The sequence below is a fragment of the Chiloscyllium plagiosum genome, chromosome 4 (assembly GCF_004010195.1).
Source record: "Chiloscyllium plagiosum isolate BGI_BamShark_2017 chromosome 4, ASM401019v2, whole genome shotgun sequence".
NCBI classification, from domain to species: Eukaryota; Metazoa; Chordata; class Chondrichthyes; order Orectolobiformes; family Hemiscylliidae; genus Chiloscyllium; species Chiloscyllium plagiosum.
Genome location: NC_057713.1, coordinates 28,695,423 through 28,716,200, shown reverse-complemented (window position 1 = coordinate 28,716,200; position 20,778 = coordinate 28,695,423). Strand labels below are relative to the sequence as shown.

Below are 20,778 nucleotides of genomic sequence, written 5' to 3'. Positions count from 1 at the left end.
ATGGAGGGGGGCCAGCAGGAGGTCATTCTACACATTGGAACCAACGACATAGGAAGGGTTGAGATTCTGAAGGGAGATTACAGAGAGTTAGGCAGGAATTTAAAAAGGTCTTCGAGAATAGTAATATCTGGATAACTCCCGGCGCTACAAGCTAATAAGGGCAGGAATAGGAGGATAGAGCAGATGAATACATGGCTGAGGAGCTGGTGTACAGGTGAAGGATTCACATTTTTGAATCATTGAAAGTTGTTTTGGGGTGGAAGTGACCTGTACAAGAAGGACGGATTGCACCTAAATTGGAAGGGGACTAATATACTGGCAGGAAAATTTGCGAAAGCTGCTTGGGAGGATTAAAACTAGTAGGTTGGGAGGGTGGGACCCAGGGAGATAGTGAGGAAAGGTTTCAATCTGAGACTGGTATAGTTGAGAACAAAGGCGAGTCAAACAGTCAGGGCAGGCAGGGACAAAGCAGAGAACAAGATAGGACTGATAAATTAAACTGCATTTATTTCAATGCAAGAGGCCTAACAGGGAAGGCAGATAAACTCAGGGCATGGTTAGGAAAATGGGACTGGGACATCATAGTAATTATAGAAACATGGCTCAGGGATGGACAGGACTGGCAGCTTAATGTTTCAGGATACAAATGCTGCAGGAAGGACAGAAAGAGAGGCAAGAGAGGAGGGGGCGTTGCGTTTTTGATAAGGGACACCATTACAGCTGAACTGAGGGAGGATATTCCCAGAAATATATCTAGGGAAGTTATTTGGGTGGAACTGAGAAATAAGAAAGGGATGATAACCTTATTGGGATTTTATTATAGACCCCATAATAATCAGAGGGAAATTGAGAAACAAATTTGTAAGGAGATCTCAGTTATCTGTAAGAATAATAATGGCAGGGGATTTTAACTTTCCAAACATAGATTGGGACTGCCATAATGTTAAGGGTTTAGATGGACAGGAATTTGTTAAGTGTGTACAAGAACATTTTCTGATTCAGTATGTGGATGTACCTACTCAGGAAGCTGCAAAACTTGACCTACTCTTGGGAAATACAGCAGGGCAGGTGACTGAGGTGTCAGTGGGGAAGCACTTTGGGGCCAGCGACCATAATTCTATTAATTTTAAAATAGTGATGGAAAAAGATCCAGAAGTCAAAGTTCTAAATTGGAGGAAGGTGAGAACTTTCAAAAGCTGATTAGGCGCACATGTTCGCAGGTAAAGGGATGGCTGGGAAATGGAAGCCTTCAGAAATGAGATAACGAGAGTCCTGAGAAAGTATATTCCTGACAGGGTGAAAGGAGAGGCTGGTAGGTAGAGGGAATGCTGGATGAGTAAAGAAATTGAGGGTTTGGTTAAGAAAAAGAAGGAAGCATATGTGAGGTATAGACAGGAAAGATCGAGTGAATCCTTAGAAGAGTATAAAAGCAGTAGGAGTATACTTAAGAGAGAAATAGGGAGGGCAATAAGGGGACATGAGATAGCTTTGGCAAATAGAATTAAGGAGAATCCAAAGGGTTTTTACAAACAAATTACGGACAAAAGGATAACTAGGGAGAGAATAGGGCCCCTCAAATATCAGCAAGGTAGCCTTTGTGTGGAGCCGCAGGAGATGGGGCAGATACTAAATGAGTAGGGAAATAGATGGTGACATCTTGAAAAATGTCCATATTACAGAGAAGGAAGTGCTGGAAGTCTTGAAACACATAAAAGTGGATAAGTCCCCAGACCTGGTCGGGTGTGCCCGAGAATTCTGTGGGAAGGTAGGGAAGTGATTGCTGGGCCTCTTACTGAGATATTTGTATCATCAATTGTCACAGGTGAGGTGCCGGAAGATTGGAGGTTGGCTAACGTGGTGCCACTGTTTAAGAAAGGTGGTAAGGACCAGCCAAGGAACTATAGATCACTGAGCCTGATATCAGTGGTGGGCAAGTTGTTGGAGGGAATCCTGAGGGACAAGATGTACATGTATAGAAGACAGAGGGTGGTGGTGGAGGGTTGTTTTTCAGACTGGAGGCCTGTGACCAGTGGAGAGCCACAAGGATCGATGCTGGGTCCGCTACTTTTCATCATTTATATAAATGATTTGGATGCGAGCATAAAAGGTATAGTTAGTAAGTTTGCTGATGACACCAAAATTGAAGGCGTAGTGGACAGTGAAGAAGATAACCTCAGATTACAATAGGATCTTGACCAGATGGGCCAATAGGCTGAGAAGTGGCAGATGGAGTTTAATTCAGATAAGTGTGAGGTGCTGCATTTTGGGAAAGCAAATCTCAGCAGGACTTATACACTTAATGGTAAGGTCCTAGGGAATGTTACTGAACAAAGAAACCTTGGAGTGCAGGTTCATAGTTCCTTGAAAGTGGAGTCGCAGGTAGATAGGATAGTGAAGGCGGCATTTAGTATGCATTCTTTTATTGGTCAGAGTATTGAGTACAGGAGTTGGGAGGTCATGTTGTGGCTGTACAGACAATTGGTTAGGCCACCGTTGGAATATTGCGTGCAATTCTGGTGTCCTTCCTATTGGAAAGATGTTGTGAAACTTGAAAGGGTTCAGAAAAGATTTACAAGGATGTTGCCAGGGTTGGAGGATTTGAGCTATAGGGAGAGTTTGAATAGGCTGGGGCTGCTTTCCCTGTAGCGTCGGAGGCTGAAGGGTGACCTTATAGAGATTAATAAAATCATGAGTGGCATGGATAGGATAAATAGACAAAGTCTTTTCCCTGGAGTCAGGGAGTCCAGAACTAGAGGGCATAGGTTTAGGGTGAGAGGGGAGAGATATAAAAGAGACCTAAGGGGCAACCTTTTCACTCAGAGGGTGGTATGTGTATGGAATGAGCTGCCAGAGGAAGTGTTGGAGGCTAATACAATTGCAACATTTAAAAGGCATCTGGATTGGTATATGAATAGGAAGGGTTTGGAATGATATGGGCCAGGTGCTGGCAGGTGGGACTAGATTGGGTTGGGACATCTACTCGGCGTGGATGAGTTGGACTGAAAGGTCTGTTTCCATGTTGTACATCTCTATAACTCTAAGTACCATGAACTGTGAGGAGCATATGGAAAGACTTCAAAAGGATACAGAAAGATTGTTGGAATGGTGGCAGAAGGTGAAAATTCATTAAGAAAAATATGAAATGATATATTTTAGCGTGTCAATGAGAACAAAGGGCATAAACTAAATGATTTTATTCTAATATGAGCACAGCTGCAGAGATACCAGGGGTAGATGTATTGAAGGAGGTAGGGTGGGTTGGGAAAGCAGTTAATCGGGTATGCAGACTCAGGGGCTTGAGAAATAAAGAGTAAAGGTGTGTGTTAAACCTTTAGAAAATAATGGTTCACCAGAATATTAAATGGCCTTTTAGGAAGGATGTAAGGGTATATTAAAGATTTACAAGAATGGTTCTAGGTCTTGTGTGTGAAGGACTATACTTCCTAAGCAGTATGTTGTTCATCAATTTGAATGGCTCCTACACAGGCAAACCCAAGATGCATCTTTAGTGTTCATGCATGGCCAATTGAATAAGTTACCTAAACACAAGGTTGTTGATAAAACAGTTGAAGATGGTTGGGCCTCGGATACCATCCTGCAGAGATATTCTGGAGCTGAGATAACTGATCTCCAATAACCATAACCATCTTCTTTTGTGTGAGGCATTAACTGGGCATAGGTTCTTGAGGATGAGAGAGAGACTGACAGCGGTTGCCAAGCACTGAGGATGTCACCTAGACAGGGGATGAAACGTCTGCAACACAAATTCCCAGCTCGGTGAACAGAACCGCTTTCAGTCTCTCTCTCAACCTCAAGAACCTGTGCCCAGTGAAAAGACAACTTGGAACAGCAACCATTGTGAGAATCCATTATCTGTAAACTTTGCCACTTCTAAATATTAAAAAAAAGACAACATCTAAACAGTTGGTACTCAGGTTTAAAAATCTCTGTTTTGGAAGCATTCTATGATACAACTAAATGGATTTGTATTACTAATTGCAGATGATACCAAATGAAGAGGTAGAGCTAATTCTTTAGAGGAGGTGTTCAGTCTGCAAAAAGGATCCTGAAATTCCAGTTGCCTACCACTGCAACACATCGCATTGTCCACTGGCTAACATCTCTGTCTCAGGCTTGTTGCAGTGCAAGCTGGAAGAACAGCACTTCATTTTCTGCATGGGAACTCCACAGCCTTCTGGACTCAGTATCAATTTCACTAATTTAGGACTTGAGGCACCTTCTCCCATGTCCTTACCCAGTCCCCACACACCAAGCCTTGTTATCACACGGTCTGCTATGACATTGGTGAATTTCTGTAGTACATTGTGTAGATGGTAAATACTGCTGCTACTGAATGTCAGTGGTGGAGGGAGTGATGTTTGTGAATGTAGTGCCAATCAAGTAGACTACTTTGTCCTAGATGGTGTTAAGCTTTCTTTTGCAATTGTTACTAGAGCTGCGCTCAGCCAGGCAAGTGAATTATATTCTGTGACATTACTAACTTGTAGATGGTGGACAGGCTTTGCAGAGTAGGGAGGTAAGTTACATGCCACAGAATTCTTACTCTCTCACCTGCTCTTGCAGCCACAGTATTTATATGTTGGTCCAGTTCAGTTTCTAGTCAATGGTAACACCTAGGTTATTGATAGGGGGTAAGATTCAGCAATGGTAATACCATTGAATGTCAAGGGGCAATATTTAGATTCTCTTTTGTTGGAGATGGTCATGTCCTGACACTTCTATGAAAAGAATGTTATTTGCCACTAATCAGTCCAAGCCTCAATGTTGTCCAAGCATTCTGAATATGGATTTGGACTTCTTCAGAATCTGAGGTATCACAAATGGTATTGTACAATGTCCAGGTATCAATGAAAACAGAAACATAAAAAATCGGAGCTATTTAGCCTTCAAGCCTGCTCTGCCATTCAATATGATCAGGGCTTATCATCCAACTCAATACCCTGATCCTGCTTTTGCCCCAAACCCTTTGATCCCCTTCGTCAAAAGAATTATATCTAACTCCTTCTTGAAAACATTCACTGTTTTGGTTTCAACTGCTTTCTGTGGCAGAGTATTCCACAGGATTACCACTCTCTGGTGAAAAACATACTCCTCATCTCAATCTGAAATGGCTGACCCTGCCTCCTTAGACTGTGACCCCTGGTTTTGAGCTCTCTGGTTATTAGGAACATCCTTCCTGCATTAACCATGTCTAGTTCGATGAGAATTTTACAGGTTTCTATGAGGTGGCCCCCCTCATTCTTCTAAATTCCAGGAAATATAGCCCTAACCAATCCAGTCTCTCTTAAAACACCAGTTCTGCCATCCCAGGAGTCAGCCTGGTAAAACTTCACTGCACTGTCTCTTAAACCAGAACATCCATCTTCAGATAATGAGACTAAAACTGCACACAATATTCCAGGAGTGGTCTCACCAATCCCCTATATAATTGCAGCAAGATATCCCTGATCATGCACTCTTGCTATGAAAAGTAACATACGTTTTGCCATCTTCACCTCCTGATGCACGTGTATGCTTCCTGTCAGCAACAGGTGTACAAGGACACTCAGGTCTCATTGCACCTCTCCATTTCCCAATCTCATTGCCACGGTGGTAATAATCTGCCCTCCTGTTTTTGCTACCAAGCATTTTTACTACCTCACATTTATCCACATTATCTGTAATTGCCATTGATTTGCCCACTCATTCAACTTGGCCAAATCACAATGAAGCATTTTTGTATACTTTTCACCTTTCCACTCAACTTTGTCTTCCGCAAACATTTAGTTCCCTCATCTAAATATATATTTTGAAAACTGGGGTCCAAGCACTGATCTCTGTAATACCCTACAACTGAGGTTATGATGAAGGGAATGTCTTTGATGAAGGAGCTGAAGATGCCTTAACCTTGAACATTAGTGGGCGGCACGGTGGCACAGTGGTTAGCACTGCTGCCTCACAGCGCCAGAGACCCGGGTTCAATTCCCGACTCAGACGACTGACTGTGTGGAGTTTGCACATTCTCCCCGTGTCTGTGTGGGTTTCCTCCGGGTGCTCTGGTTTCCTCCCACAGTCCAAAGATGTGCACATCAGGTGAATTGGCCATGCTAAACTGCCCGTAGTGTTAGGTAAAGGGGTAAATGTATGGGAATGGGTGGGTTACGCTTCGGCGGGTCGGTGTGGACTTGTTGGGCCGAAGGGCCTGTTTCCACACTGTAAGTAATCTAATTACCCTGAGAAACTCATGCAGAGAAGTCCCGGAGCTGAGATAATTAACTTCCAACAACCACAACCATCTTCCTTTATGCCAGATATGACTCCTACCAGTGAACCTTTTCACCTAATTGTCATTGCCTCGAGTTTTGTTCGGGTTCCTTGATGCCATACTTGGTCAAATGTGGCTTTGACATCAAGGACAGTCATTGTCACCTCTGGTGTCCAGCTCTGTTGTCCACTTTTGACCGTGGCTGTAATTAGGTCAGTATCTGTAATTAGGTGTAGCCCAAACTGAGCATAGTGAGTATGTTATTCCCTTACAGGTGCTGATGAATAGTATTGCCAATTACCCCTTTCATCACTTTGCTGATGATCAAGGATAAACTGATGGGGCAATAATTATCTGAGTTGGATTTGTCCTGCTTTTGGTGCAGAGGAGATAGCTGAGTATTTATCCACATCTTTAGGTAGATGATAATGTAGTACCTCTCACCTACTGTAGTGAAACAGCTTGGCGAGGGCCACAGCTATTCTGACAAACAAGTCTTCACTACTGTGACCAAAATGTTGTCACAGCCCATAGACTTTGCTGTATCCTTTGTCATCAGCTATTTTCAGGCATCACAGAGTGTGAATCAATTTGGCTAAAGACTAGTATCTGTGATGCAAGGGACCTCAGGAGGCTGCTGAGATGGATCATCTACTTGACACTTCTGGCTGAGGATAGATGACAAATCCTTTCTATTTGATCTAGCTCAATTAGCCCTCTCAACAGGAAGATAGTTAATTTTTTTAAGTTTAACATCTGTGCCAGGAATGATTTGTTCAAAAAGAATCTTGCTGTTACTGCCCAACCTCTGTTTAGTATTCAGCTTTATGTTTTTAAGTCTTCATCAATGACCTTCATGAGCAGTTATCCACATACAAACATCAAATCAGCAAGTTTATGAAAGACTTCATTCACTAAAAACTATCACATTTAATGAACCGTAAAAGAACAGGAAAGAGTTAACTGGAACTCTTTCCAGCTGATGTAACCAGAGATGATGTGACCCATAAACTGCTTTGGATCATTTGGAAACCGCATAGGCTGGTGCTATGGTAATTATGACTTTAAATAGGGTTCCAGATGGGTGGCTACTTTTGTTGTGCAATTATGTTGTACATTGTATGGTAAATCTCAAATCTGAGTTGTCACACATTATTCTATCACATTACATAACATTGTTTTAAGTGTATCTTAGAACTTCAGTGGCAATGAAATGGAACCAATTTTTAGCAGAACACACTTGTTCAGAAATCAAATCCTGGAGCTTGTTGTTTGTTTTGTTGTACTGCTCTCATGCTGTCATGAGGTGATTGTAGCCACACTCCAGTACAAGAAGGAGCAGCAACGTCATTTCATATTGATCATTCTATTTAAAATTTATTGGACTTCTTCTGAATTAAAAATAATGGCTGTGTTGTGGTGAATTTCACTGAAGTTTCAACTTTGAGTTACAACTGGCTTTGTGTCCTAACTGTATCATAGAAATTGAATATTAATTCCTCATCTGCCTGTGATTTTTCTGATGTCACCCAGAATCTGGGAGCAAAAAACAGCTGCAGGGTGAGAAAGCAATGTGAATACAGAAATAAGGCCATTGCTGTAACTTCAACACCACTCTCAAGTGCTGTATTCTGACCAAGTAGCGGAGTCAAAATCAGAGTTTTGGTGTAAGTGATTCAGAAGTATTCTGCACAGACTTGCTGAAATTTTCCAGGATTTGTTATTCTAATTTCAACCTTCATGAACATTTCTACCTCTAATAATTGGCACTGCGTTTGGCACCATAACTGGTGAGGGTGAAATCACGCAGATGCAATCTTGGTGCCTGTGATTATTTTCTTTATTATTCACTCAGGGGATGTTAGCAGCCAGTTTTTATGACCCATACCAAGTTGCCCTTCACAAGGTAGGGCAACTTGGACTTTTGCTTTCCATTATGTTGAGGGACAAAAACAAATGTCATTAGGGAGGGAATTCCATGAATTTGACCCCGCAATACAGAAGAAATGGTGATATGTTTTCAAGCCAGGATGGTGAGTAGGTTGGAGGGGAACTTTCAGGCAATGGTATTCCTATGTATCTGCTGCCCTTGTCCTTCTACATGGTAGTGATTGTGGGCTTAGAAAGTACTGTCTAAGGAAATTGGTGAATTTCTGCAAAGCATCTTGGAAATGATATACAGTACTGCTACTAAGCATTGATGCTGGAGAGTGTGAATGTTAGTGGAAGTGGTGCCAATCAGATGGGCTGCTTTTTTCTAGATGTTGTTGAGCTTCTTGAATGTTGTTGGAACTGCACCCATCCTGCCAAGTGGGGAGTATTTCATCACACTCCTGACTTATGCCTTGTAGATGGTGTGCCAGTTTTGGGGAAACCATGTGGTGATTTCGCTGCTTTATTCCCAGCATTTGACCTGTTCTTGTAGCCACTGTATTAATTTCACTGGTCCAGTTCAGTTTCTGGTCAATCATAACTTCCAAGCTAATAGTGGAGTATTCAGCAATGATGATACCATTTAATGCCAAAGGGTGACGGTAAGATTCTCTCCTGTTAGTGATGGTCATTGCCTGGGCATTTATGTAGCATGACTGTTACTTGCCACTTGTCAGCCTAGACTAAATTTTTTCCAAGTTTTACTGCATTTGGTCATGGAATTACTTCATTCTGAGGAGACCAAATGATGTTGAACATGGTGCAATTATCAGCACGCATCCCAACTTCTGACCTTACGATGCAGGGCAAGTCTTTGAAATGGTAAGGTCTGGATTACTACCCTGATGAAGTCCTGCAGAGATGTTCTGGACCTGAGTTGACAGACCTTCAACAATCACACCCAGTTCCCTTTGTGCCAGGTATGACTCCAACCAATGGAGATTTTTCTCCCCCAGTTCCCATTGACTTAGTTTTGCTAGTTCAAATGTGGCTTTGATGTTAAGGACAGCTATTCTTACCACTCCATCCCGATCCTTGCATTCAGCTCTTTTATCCATGTTTGAACCACGGGCCAAATTTTGTCAAAAGCTAAATGGCCTTGAGGTATACAAACATTGTCAGTGAGCTGATTAATGCGAAGTAAATACTGCTTGATAGCACCGATAATGGCCCATTTTACTGTTGAATGAGTGTAAACTGATGGGCTTTAATTGCCAAGATTGAATTTGTCTGGCTTAGTCTTTACAGGATATAACTGGCCAATTTTCCATATTGCTGGTTAGATGCCAGTGTTGTAGAAGTGGAACAGCTTGGCTAGGGGGTATGGCAAGTTCTGAAAATGAAGTCTTCAGTACTATTAACAGAATGTTGTCACAGCCCATAGCCTTTGCAGTAACCAGTGCCTTCAGCCAATTTTGTTTTGATATCACATGGAGTGAATAGAATGACCGAAGATAGACATCTATGATAATGGGCAAAAGTGAGGACTGCAGATGCTGGAAACCAGAGTTTAGATCAGAGTGGTGCTGGAAAAGCACAGCAGGTCAGGCAGCATCCGAGGAGCAGGAAAATCAACGTTTCAGGCAAAAGCCCTTCATCAGGAATGGCTCAAGCCTGGATATTGACCAAATTTAATTGAATCCTTATATTGTGGAAGCAGGCCATTTAGCCCACCTAGTCTACACTAGCAATCCCCCCCAATAACCTGTCCCTCTAACCCTAATTTCCTATCGCTAAGCCACCTAGCCAGCACATCTTTGGACTGTGAGAGGAAATCAGAGCACCCAGAGGAAACCCAAGGAGAATGTGCAAACTGCACACAGACAACTGCCCAAGGATAGAATTGAACTCAGGTCCCTGGCACTGTGAGGTAGCAGTGCTAACCACTGAGCCACCATGCTCAGACTGCTTCAATATCTGAGGAGTCAAGAATGCTGTTGAACATTGTGCAACCATTGGCAAACATCCCCCTTCTGACCTTCTGATGGAGGGATAGCCATTGATGAAGCAGTTGAAGATCATTGGGCCTAGGACACTACCCTGAGGAACTCCTGCAGAGATGTCCTGGAGTTGAGATGACTGATCTTCAACAACAACAATCATCTCCCTATGTGCCAGGTATGTCTCCACCAGACGAGTTTTGCCCCGATACCCATTGATTCCAGTTTTACAACTGTGAGATGTTATTGCCAATAACACGATGTATAGCTGCCAGCAAAGCATATGCCCTATCCATCATATCAAGCAAATATTTTTTTAAGCGCAGAAAGAAATAAATGAGGATTCTTTTCAAATCTTTCTCTGATGTGCAACTACTTGGATGATGTGTTTTCACTCTGACAGCCTAAAACCATAACTAACTAAAAGGAGCACAGTTTTCAAATAGTACTAATCCCCCAAATAAGAGTAAGAAGTCATGGGACTGCATCTGTGATTTTACTTCACTGGGTAGAGATAAGAAATAGTAATGGTAAGAAATAACTTGTGGGAGTAGTTTGCTGGTTCCCGAATAGTGGCTATACTGAAGGAAAGGGTATAATAGGAGATAGAAATAATGCAAGCTGAGAAGAAGGGAACTCCCACCGACACGGACAATTTAATCTTTACACTGAATGCATATCGAAAATTGACAAAGGAAGATAATTTCACCATGTATATATTTTGAGCAGTATATTTCAATGCCAACCAGTGACTATGCTATTTTAGTAATCTGCAGCGAGACAAGATTAATATTCTCATGGTGAGGAGTCTTGACTCAACAGTGATCACATCATGACAGAATAGTACTTTCAGTTTGGCAGTGAGAAGTGTGGGTCCAAGAATAGTATCCTTAACTTAAATAATGGCAGTTAAAGGGTCAGAGTTTAAATATAGGACAGTAGATAATCAGTGTTACCCATTTCAGATATTCTACCCTCAGCAAAGATATATTTCATTGACAAAGATAGATTCTATTAGAAGGATGTATTAACAGCAGTTAAGGTTGCACTAACTGGAAGCAAAAACATATCAGGAATAAGGGTGCTGAACTGAGAGAATGGATCAGTACTTTGAACAACGATGTTGTGGCCATTATAGAGACTTGGATATCACAGGGGCAGGAATGGTTGTTGGATGTTCCAGCGTTTTGATGTTTCAAAAATCGGGAGGAGCTAGATAAAAGAGGTGGGAGAGTGGCATTGCTAATCAGGGACAATATCACAGCTGCAGAAAGGGAGGTCATACAGGCAGAGAGTCATAGAGATGTACAGCATGGAAACAGATCTTTCAGTGCAACTTGTCCACGCCGACTAGATATCCCAACCCAATCTAGTCCCACCTGCCAGCACCCAGCCCATATCCCTCTAAACCCTTCCCATTCATATACCCAACCAGATGCCTTTTAAATATTGCAATTGTACTAGCCTCCACCACTTCCTCTGGCAGCCCATTCCACACATGCACTGGCCTCTGAGTGAAAATGTTGCCCTTAGGTCTCTTTTATATCTTTCCTCTCTCGCCCTAAAATATGCCCTCTAGTTCTGGACTCCCCACCCCAAAGAAATGACTGTGTCTCTTTACCCTATCCATGCCCCTCTGATTTTATAAACCACTATGAGGTCACCCCTCAGCCTCTGATGCTCCAGGGAAAACAGCGCTAGCCTGTTCATTGTTTACTGATAACTAAATCCTCCAACCTTGGCAACATCCTTGTAAGTCTTTTCGGAACCCTTTCAAGTTTCACAACATCTTTCCAATAGGAAGGAGACCAAATTGTATGCAATATTCGAAAGGTGGCCGAACCAATGTCATGTACAGCTGCAACTTGACCTCCCAACTCCTGTACTCAAGACTCTGACCAATAAAGGAAAGCATACCAAACATCTTCGTCACTATCCTATTATCCTGCAACTCTACTTTAAGGAAGCTATGAACTGGCACTCCAAGGTCTCTTTGTTCAGCAACATTCCCTAGGACTTTACCATTAAGTATATAAATCCTGCTAAGATTTGCTTTCCCAAAATGCAGCACCTCACATTTATCTAAATTAAACTCCATCTGCCACTGCTCAGCCCAATGGTTCATCTGACCAAGATCCCATTGTAATCTGAGGTAACCTTCTTTGCTGTCCACTATACCCTTCAAGAAGGGTTTGTCTACATGATAAGTATGAGTGGAAGCCAGAAACAGGAAAGGAGCAGTCACTTGAGACCTTTCTACAGACCCACCAATACCAAAAGAAACACAGGAGCAGATTGGGAGGCAAATTTTGGAAAGGTGCAGAAGTACCAGGGCTGTTGTCATGGGTGACTTTAACTTCCCTAACATTGATTGAAAACTCCTTAGTTCAAATAATTTGTACGGAGCAGGTTTTGTCAGGTGTATCCATGAAGGATTCCTGACTCAATATATAGATAGGCCAACTAGAGGGGAGGCTATATAGGATTTGGTGCTTGGCAACGAACCAGGCCAGGTGTTAGATCTCTTGGTGAGAGACCACTTCGATGATAGTGATCACAACTCCCTAACCGTTACTTATACTTATGGAGAGAGATAGGAGCAGACAGTCTGGGACAGCATTTAATTGAGGGAGGGGGAATTATAATGCTATTAAGCAGGAACTGGGGCATCTAAATTGGTAACAAATGTTCTCAGGAAACTGCATGTGGAGGTTGTTTAAGGAGCACTTGCTGATAGGGCTAGTCAGGTTTGGCCTACTGAGGCAAGGAAGGGTGAAGTAACCTTGGATGACAAGAGATGTGGAACATCTAGTAAGGAGGAAGAAGGAAGCTTACTGAAGAATGGAGTTAGGAGAGCTCAAAGGCACCATGGAAAAGATTTTGTGGGTAGGATTAAGTAAAACTCTAAGGCAGTCGATACTTGTGTGAGAAATGAGAGGATGGCCAGAGTGAGGGTATGGCTGATCAGGGATAGTGGGAGGAACTTGTGCCTAAAGTTGGAGGAGGTAGGGGAGGTCCTTAATGAGTACTTTGCTTCAGTATTCATGACTGAGAGGGACCATGAGCTTTGTGAGGACAATGTGAAAAAGGCTACTATGCTCGAACTGGTTCATGTTAAGGCAGAAGATGTGCTGAAAATTTTGAAAACTTAAGGATAGATAAACCCCCTAAACCAGATGGAATATACCCAAGGTCACTACAGGAAGTGAGGGAAGAGAGTGCTGCATCTTTGGCAATGATCTTTGCATCCTCTCTGTACAATGGAGGAATACCAGATGATTGGAGAGTGACAAACGTTATTCCCTTGTTCAAGAAAGGGAATAGGGATAATCCTGGAAATTACAGACCAGTCAGTGGTGGGCAAATTATTGGAGAGGATTCTGAGAGACAGGACTTACGATTACTTGGAAAACCATAGCTTGATCAGAGATGTTTAGCATGGCTTTGTGAGGGGCTGGTCATACCTCACAAACCTTACTGAATTCTTTAAGGAGGTGACAAAACATATTGATGAAAGTAGATCAGTGGATGTGGTGTACATGGATTTTCGCAAGGCGTTTGCTAAGGTTCCCATGGTAGGCTCATTCAGAAAGTAAGGAGGCATGGGATACAGGGAGATTTGGCTGTCTGGATACAGAATTGGCTGGTGCATAGAAGACAGAGGTTAGCAGTAGATGGAAAAAAAAATCAGCCAGGAGCTCAGTGACCAATGGATCTGTTCTGGGACCTCTGCTCTTTGTGAGTTTTACGAATGATTTGGATAAGGAAGTGGAAGGGTGGATTAGTGAGTTTGCCGATGATGTGAAAGTTGGTGGAGTTGTGGATAGCATGGTGGGCTGTTGTAGGTTGCAATAGGACATTGACTGGATGCAGAGCTGGGCTGAGAAGTAGCAGATAGAGTTCACCCTGGAAAAGGTTCTTTTGGAAGGTTAAATTTGAATGCAGATTACAGGGATTAGGGCAGGATTCTTGGCAGTGTGGAGGAACAGAGGGATCTTGGGGTCCATGTCCATAGACCCCTTAAAGTTGCCACCCAAGTTGATAGGGTTGTTAAGAAGGCATATGGTGTGTTGGTTTTCATTAACAGGGGCATGAGTTTAAGTATCGTGAGGTTACACTGCAACTCATAAAAGCCCTGGTTAGACCACACTTAGAATATTGTGTTTAGTTCTGGTCGCCTCATTATAGGAAGGATGTGGAAAGAGAGTGCAGAGGAGATTTACCAGGATGCTGCCTGGACTGAAGGGGGAAGGTGGTAGAAACTTTAGAGAGGGTGCAAACAAGATTTACCAGGATGCTGCCTGGACTGAAATGAATGACTTGTGAAGAAACTTTAAGGGAGCTAGGTCTTTTCTCATTGGAATGAAGAAGGATGAGAGGCAACTTGATAGAAGTGTACAAGATGATGAGAAGCATAGATGAAGTGAACAGTCAGAGACTTTTTCTCAGGACAGAGATGGCATGATATCATGAGGGAGCATAATTTTAAGGTAATTGGAGAAGGTTTGGGGAGATATCAGAGGTTGGTTCTTCACATAGAGTAGTGGTGCATAGAATGCACTGATAGCACTAATATTAGAATCAGATACATAGGGGACATTTAAGCGACTCGTGGATAGGCATATGGATGATAGTAAAATGAAAGGTATGCAGGTTAATTTGATATTAGAGAAGGATAAAAGATTGGCGCAACATTGAGCACCTTTTTTGAGCTGTACCATTCTATGTTCTATACTGTAAAGATTAGTGAAAAGTCAGAAAATTGAGAGACTTTAAAAATTAAGAATTATTAAAAAAAATGAAGGAGAAATGAAAATCTGATGGATAGCTAGGTAGAAACACAACAGTAGATAGTATGAGATAAGAAAAAAAGAGTGACTAAGGTAGGTGTCAATATCTTGGAGGGTACGAATAGTAAATTAATAAACTTTTGGAATACTGCCTGCAGTTCTGGTCTCCCTGCTACAGGAAGGATGTTGTGAAATGTGAAAGAATTCAGAAAAGATTTACAAGGATGTTGCCAGAATTTGGAGGATTTGAGCTAGAGGAAGAGGCTGAATAGGTTGGGGCTATTTTCCCTGGAACATCAGAGGCTGAGGGGTGACCTTACAGAGGTTTATAAAATTAGGGAGGCATCGATAGGGTAAATAGACAAGACCCTTTCCCTGGAGTGGGGGAATCCAGAACCATTAGGCATAGGTTCAAGATGAGAAAGATAAAAGAGACCTAAGGGGCAATTTTCTTACACAGAGGATTGTGTATGTATGGAATAAGCTGCCAGAAGAAGTGATGGAGGCTGATGGAATTACAACATTTAAAAGGCATGAGGAATGGATATATGAATAGGAAGTGTTTCGAGGGATATGGGCCAAATACAGGAAAATGGGACTAGATTTGTTTAGGGTATTTGGTCAGCATCGACGAGTTGGATTGAAGGGTCTGTTTCAATGCTGTGACTATAATAATGGGAAAGAAGGAAATGGTAGAAGAATTCAAAAGGTTTTTTGTGACCCTTACAATGAGAACACTTGAAAATGAAGAGATAAAAGGAAATTAGGATTTAAAGGATTGCAATTATTGGGAAAAGGCCTGGGAAAACTATTCAAATTAAAGGTAGGCATTTCCCTTGGAGCTGATGCTCTTCATCCTAGGGTCTTAAAGAGATGACAGCTGATACAGTAGATGCATTGTTGGTGATCTTCAAAAATTCTCTAGATTCTGGAGGGATTGCTACAGATTTGAAAATCATTAATGTAACACCTCTATTGAGGAAATGAGGGAGATTAAAAGCAAGAAACTACAGACCAGTTAGTCGAGTATCTATCTTCAAGGAAATACTAGAATCCATTCCAAAGGACAAATTTAGAGGACATTTAGAAAATCATATATAGATTGGGTACCCTTTATATGCCTGTCTGAAAACCAAAAAGACCTAAAAACAAGGTCTTTTTGAAAGTGAGCTCAACGGCCCTGTGGATATAGATTAGAGTGGTGCTGGAAAAGCACAGCAGGTCAGGCAGCATCCGAGGAGCACGAAAATCGACGTTTCGGGCAAAAGCCCTTCATCAGGAATAGAGGCAGGGTGCCTGCAGAGTGGAGAGATAAATGAAAGGGCCTGTATATACGCTGAGTCTGGGCCTTTTGGGAAAAAAAAACTTGGCTTTTAGTTTTGTTCAGGCGATAAATGAAAGAATTTTTTTAATCCAAGGACCCTGATTGCAAGCATTGTGATAAATGGAGACAAAGAATTACAAATATAAAGGATAACATAAAGAAGTTTACAGATACCATCATGTACCTGTATGAAGCCATTTCACAACAGGCCAGAGTACAAAGAATTTTTGAGTTGTATGAATAGTTTACTTTCGATTGTGAGATCATTAGTAAAAGATACTAAGTGTATCCAAAAATATCCTTCATCCAAAAAGCTTCTGGTCCCTAGTACTTCAGATAAATGATTTCCATCTGTACAACCAGGGAAGGCAAACATGGTTTTATGAATTGTAAATCTAATTGATTAATGTTTCTTTGAGGAATTAACAATCAAGGGAATAAACAGGAACATGTAGATGTCATTTATTTGGATTTCCAAAAGGCATTTCACAACATACTCATGATACAACAGGTGATACAGTAGCATGGGTAGAAAATTGAAAAGAAAGCAGAGTGCAGTGAATAAAGGTTCATTTTCAGGTTGGTGAAATGGTACTAGAGGAGTTTAATCAGGGAGGGTGTCAACTATTTACAATCTATGTCAATGAAGGAAAGAAATATAAGATAACTAAATTACCTGATGACACAAAGGTAGGTGATAAAGTAAGGTATCAAAAGGTCAAAATCACTAGTAAGAAGAGAAATAACGGCTAAGTGGTATGATCACTAAACTATTAATCTAGAGACCCAGGTTCAAATCCCACTACAGTAGATGATAGAACTTGCAATCATCAAAATCTAATGATGATCATAAAACTATGATTGATTGTCAGGGAAAAAAAACATATCTGACACACTAATGTCCTTTAGAGAGGGAAACTGCTGTGTTCTGGTCTTTCCTACATAAGACTACCGCTCACAACAAGGTGGCTGACTCTTAACTGTCCTCTGGGCAATTAGTTAGCAGTGTTATCCAAAATCCCATGAATGAATAACAAAAGATAGATCGTGAGTATGCAAAATCTTTGCAGAGGGAGTATCATGGGGAAAAATGTGAACTGTTGCATTTTGGCAGGAAGAAAGATAAGCACTATATTATTTGGACAGAGATTGCAAAACATTTTGATACAGAGGAATCAGAGTGCCCTGGTACATGAATTTCTTTAATTCACAGGATGGAGGCATCACTGACTAGGCCAGCATTTATTGTCCATCCTAACTGCTCAGAGATTAAGAGTTAAGAATTAAACATATTGTTGTGGGGCTGGAGTCAGTAAGGACAGCAGTCTCTCTGAAGGAAATTTGTGAACCAGATTGTTTTTTCAACAATTGACAGTGGATTCTTGAGCATCATTAGACTCTTAATGCATTTTGCTTTTAACTGAACTCAAATTTCACCATCCACCATGGCAGGATGCAAACCCAAGTCCCCAGAACATTTAGCTGGGTCTCTGGATTAACAGAGCAGCAATAATACCATGGAACCATCATTTTTCCAGATTGCATTGTAAAAATTGTACTTTTAACAAATGATACCTTTTGATACGAGTACAGGAACATTTAATAAGAATTAACAGAGAATTAACAGGGTATAGAGAATAGGACAACCTCAGCTGAGCAACTATCTTCTATCTCTCCCCGGAAAAACCCAAAAACAGTCCCTAGAAATGGTCAGGTTTATCAGTTCAGGCTTTTATGTTGGCATTATTAAGTCTATAGCATGGTGCCTTGTGTATCCTTTTATCCATACAAAAGTGTCTGGTAAGGCTTGCAAATGGCCTTCAGCATGACACAAGCTAAAATGTGATCTCAAATTGACTGACGGACAAAGAGTGAGGTGACTACATAGACATCTTGGGGTAACTGTCCTGCATTCTATGGTTAGAAAGGTTCAAATGAGTGGTAAAATAACTGTTGGGACATGACCATACTTGAACTCCATCTGGAGATTATGTACATTTACAGTTTCTTAATTTAAGAAAGGATATAATTGTATCTGAAGCAGTTCAGAGAAGGTTCATTTGATTCTTGGGATGAAGAGGTTGCCCCATGTATGAAGAAAAATTGAGCAAGTTGGGATTGAACTCATTGGAGTTTATACAACAATTTACTTTGTTGAAATTTAAGAGATTCTTGACCAGGTGCATTTTGAGAGTGTATTTTCCCTTGGAGAGCTAGAATTAGGAGACACATTCTAAAAATTATCCTTCCTGAGAATGAGATAAAAAGAATTTTTTTTCAAAAGTGTTGTAAGTTTATCGAATTCTTTTCACTGATAGCAAAGGAGTCTGGGTCATTTCATACATCCAAAGCTGTGTTACATAGTTTTCTTTAAATCAATTAGAGAGTCAAGCGATATGGGGGTGGGGTGGAAGGCAGATTTTAAAAATGTGTTGCTGGAAAAGCACAGCAAGTCAGGCAGCATCAAAGGAGCAGGAGAATCGACGTTTCAACATAAGCCCTTCTTCAAGAATCGACCTGCTGCGCTTTTCCAGCAACACATTTTTAAGCTCTGATCTCCAGCATCTGCAGTCCTCACTTTTTCCTGGGGTGGAAGGCAGTAAAGTGAAATTGATGCCATAATCAGATTTGGCATCATCTTACCAAATGATGGGATAGATTAAGGGGTCAAGTGACTTATCTTTGCTCCGAATTCTCGTGTACAGTTGAATGGACATGAGATGGTAAGTTAAGCAGTAAGTGAGGTGCTGAGAAATAGCAACAGTGGCATTGTGCAAAATCAGCAAAGGGGAGCCAGTGAGAGGTCAGCCATGGAATGATAATAAGTGGGAGGCAGCAAGTGGTTTGGTGTGAGACAATGAGCAAGTGGGTGGTAAACATTCAATGAACGCACAATGCCATCAGCATTGGAAACAGCCATGCATGCACTGATGGGTGGGAGTGGGTGCCACTTGCTTTTCCAGTTTGGTATCGGGTGATACAGTGATGCCTTCCTGCTCCTGTCCTGCAGAGCCTTGCCAATCGTCACTGAATGCTTTTGTCAAGTGCTGCACAAATGTATCCCATAGTTTGTTTTAAACACGATAATATTTTCAATATGGACCAGGACAATTTTTAGTCATCAGCATCTTTCAATGCCAAACATCTACTCAATATACACTTTATCAATCAAAATCTTCAATGTGGTTGAAAATCCCTTGTGCAGTGTACTTACTTGCCACCATTTGTAGGTCGCTTCAGGAAGTGTGTAGTTATTTTTGGTCAGGATGGGATACATAGTGGGAATGTATCGCTTGTCAAACCATTCCGACTTATTTAATTCTGACACGCAAGGGTTGCATTTGCACTTTCTTACGGGGAGTAAGTTTCTAAGTGAAAATTTTGTGTAGTCTGTATAAGTAAAAAAGACGGATAACAGGAGCACAGCAAAAATCACCAAAGAGAAAAACCAGCGATGCTTCTGAAGCCTGTAAGCAAACATTGCAAAATCTTCTTGAATGATACTTCTCCACTTATCTGACAAAACTGTGGGAGGGCGAGGAAACAGATCTTCTGAAGCAACCAGTGTTGACAAATTCTGCAACTTGTGTCTCCTTCAAAGCGATTTATTTTTAGAACTCAAATTTTTTTTTTTGAGTGGCTGGTTGTTGAGCAGCAGCGTGAGTCTTATTTTGACAAAAGAAGTCTGGTCAGAATATCCACAGTTTTCTGAAAGAAAATGAATGACATCAAGTTTTCCTGAACATTAATATGGGTAAAATTGATTGGAGTGAAGTCAATGTTTAGAATCTTAAGCGTAGGCAGCAGGCAATTTGGAACTAGCTTCAAAACAGATGTTGTCATTTCTGTCATATTGATTTCTTGGAATCCAGTTGTATGTTTAATTTCATTTTTAGAATTGGTCTTTATGCCATGTTGGTTGGCATTCTTTCAGTTTTTGCCAAAAATTAACTTTCTCCTAAATAAAATAAAATGTGAAAAGGTCACAAACCAGACTTAAACTACTCCACGAGACAGAATAACGGGCTACTTTCTGAAGCATTTATGTTTCACTGAGGTTCAGAATACTACTGGCAGAAGTGAGGGTGTATTTTAGAGCAGGGTGCCATTCTCTGGCATCTGGGATGATAATTGGTAGGAGTGGTGTTTGCATCTGAATCCTGGCAACTCAATACGACTGAAAATGTGTTGCTGGAAAAGCGCAGCAGGTCAGGCAGCGTCCAAGGAGCAAGAGAATCGACATTTCAGGCATGAGCCCTTCTTCAGGAATAAGGAAGATGTGCCAAGCAGGCTAAGATAAAAGGTATGGAGGAGGGACTTGGGGGAGGGGCGTTGGAAATGCGATAGGTGGAAGGAGGTAAAGGTGAGGATAATAGGCCGGAGTGGGGTGGGGGCGGAGAGGTCAGGAAGAAGATTGCAGATTAGGAAGGTGGTGCCGAGATTGAGGATTGGGACTGAGACAAGGTGGGGGGGAGGGGAAATGAGGAAACTGGAGAAATCTGAGTTCATCCCTTGTGGTTGGAGGGT

General features: G+C 41.5%; 1 protein-coding gene across 4 annotated transcripts in view; it reads right to left on the bottom strand.

The window, feature by feature from the left end:
- LOC122548910 (CMP-N-acetylneuraminate-beta-galactosamide-alpha-2,3-sialyltransferase 1-like) overlaps positions 1-20,778 on the bottom strand; it is a 161,890-nt gene that overhangs the window by 62,799 nt on the left and 78,313 nt on the right. For all 4 annotated transcript variants that reach the window (XM_043687873.1, XM_043687871.1, XM_043687874.1 and 1 more), the window contains exon 2: positions 19,466-19,959. In XM_043687873.1, the coding sequence (XP_043543808.1) occupies positions 19,466-19,732 (267 nt within the window). In that variant the 5' untranslated portion in view covers positions 19,733-19,959. The remainder of the gene's footprint in view (positions 1-19,465; positions 19,960-20,778) is intronic.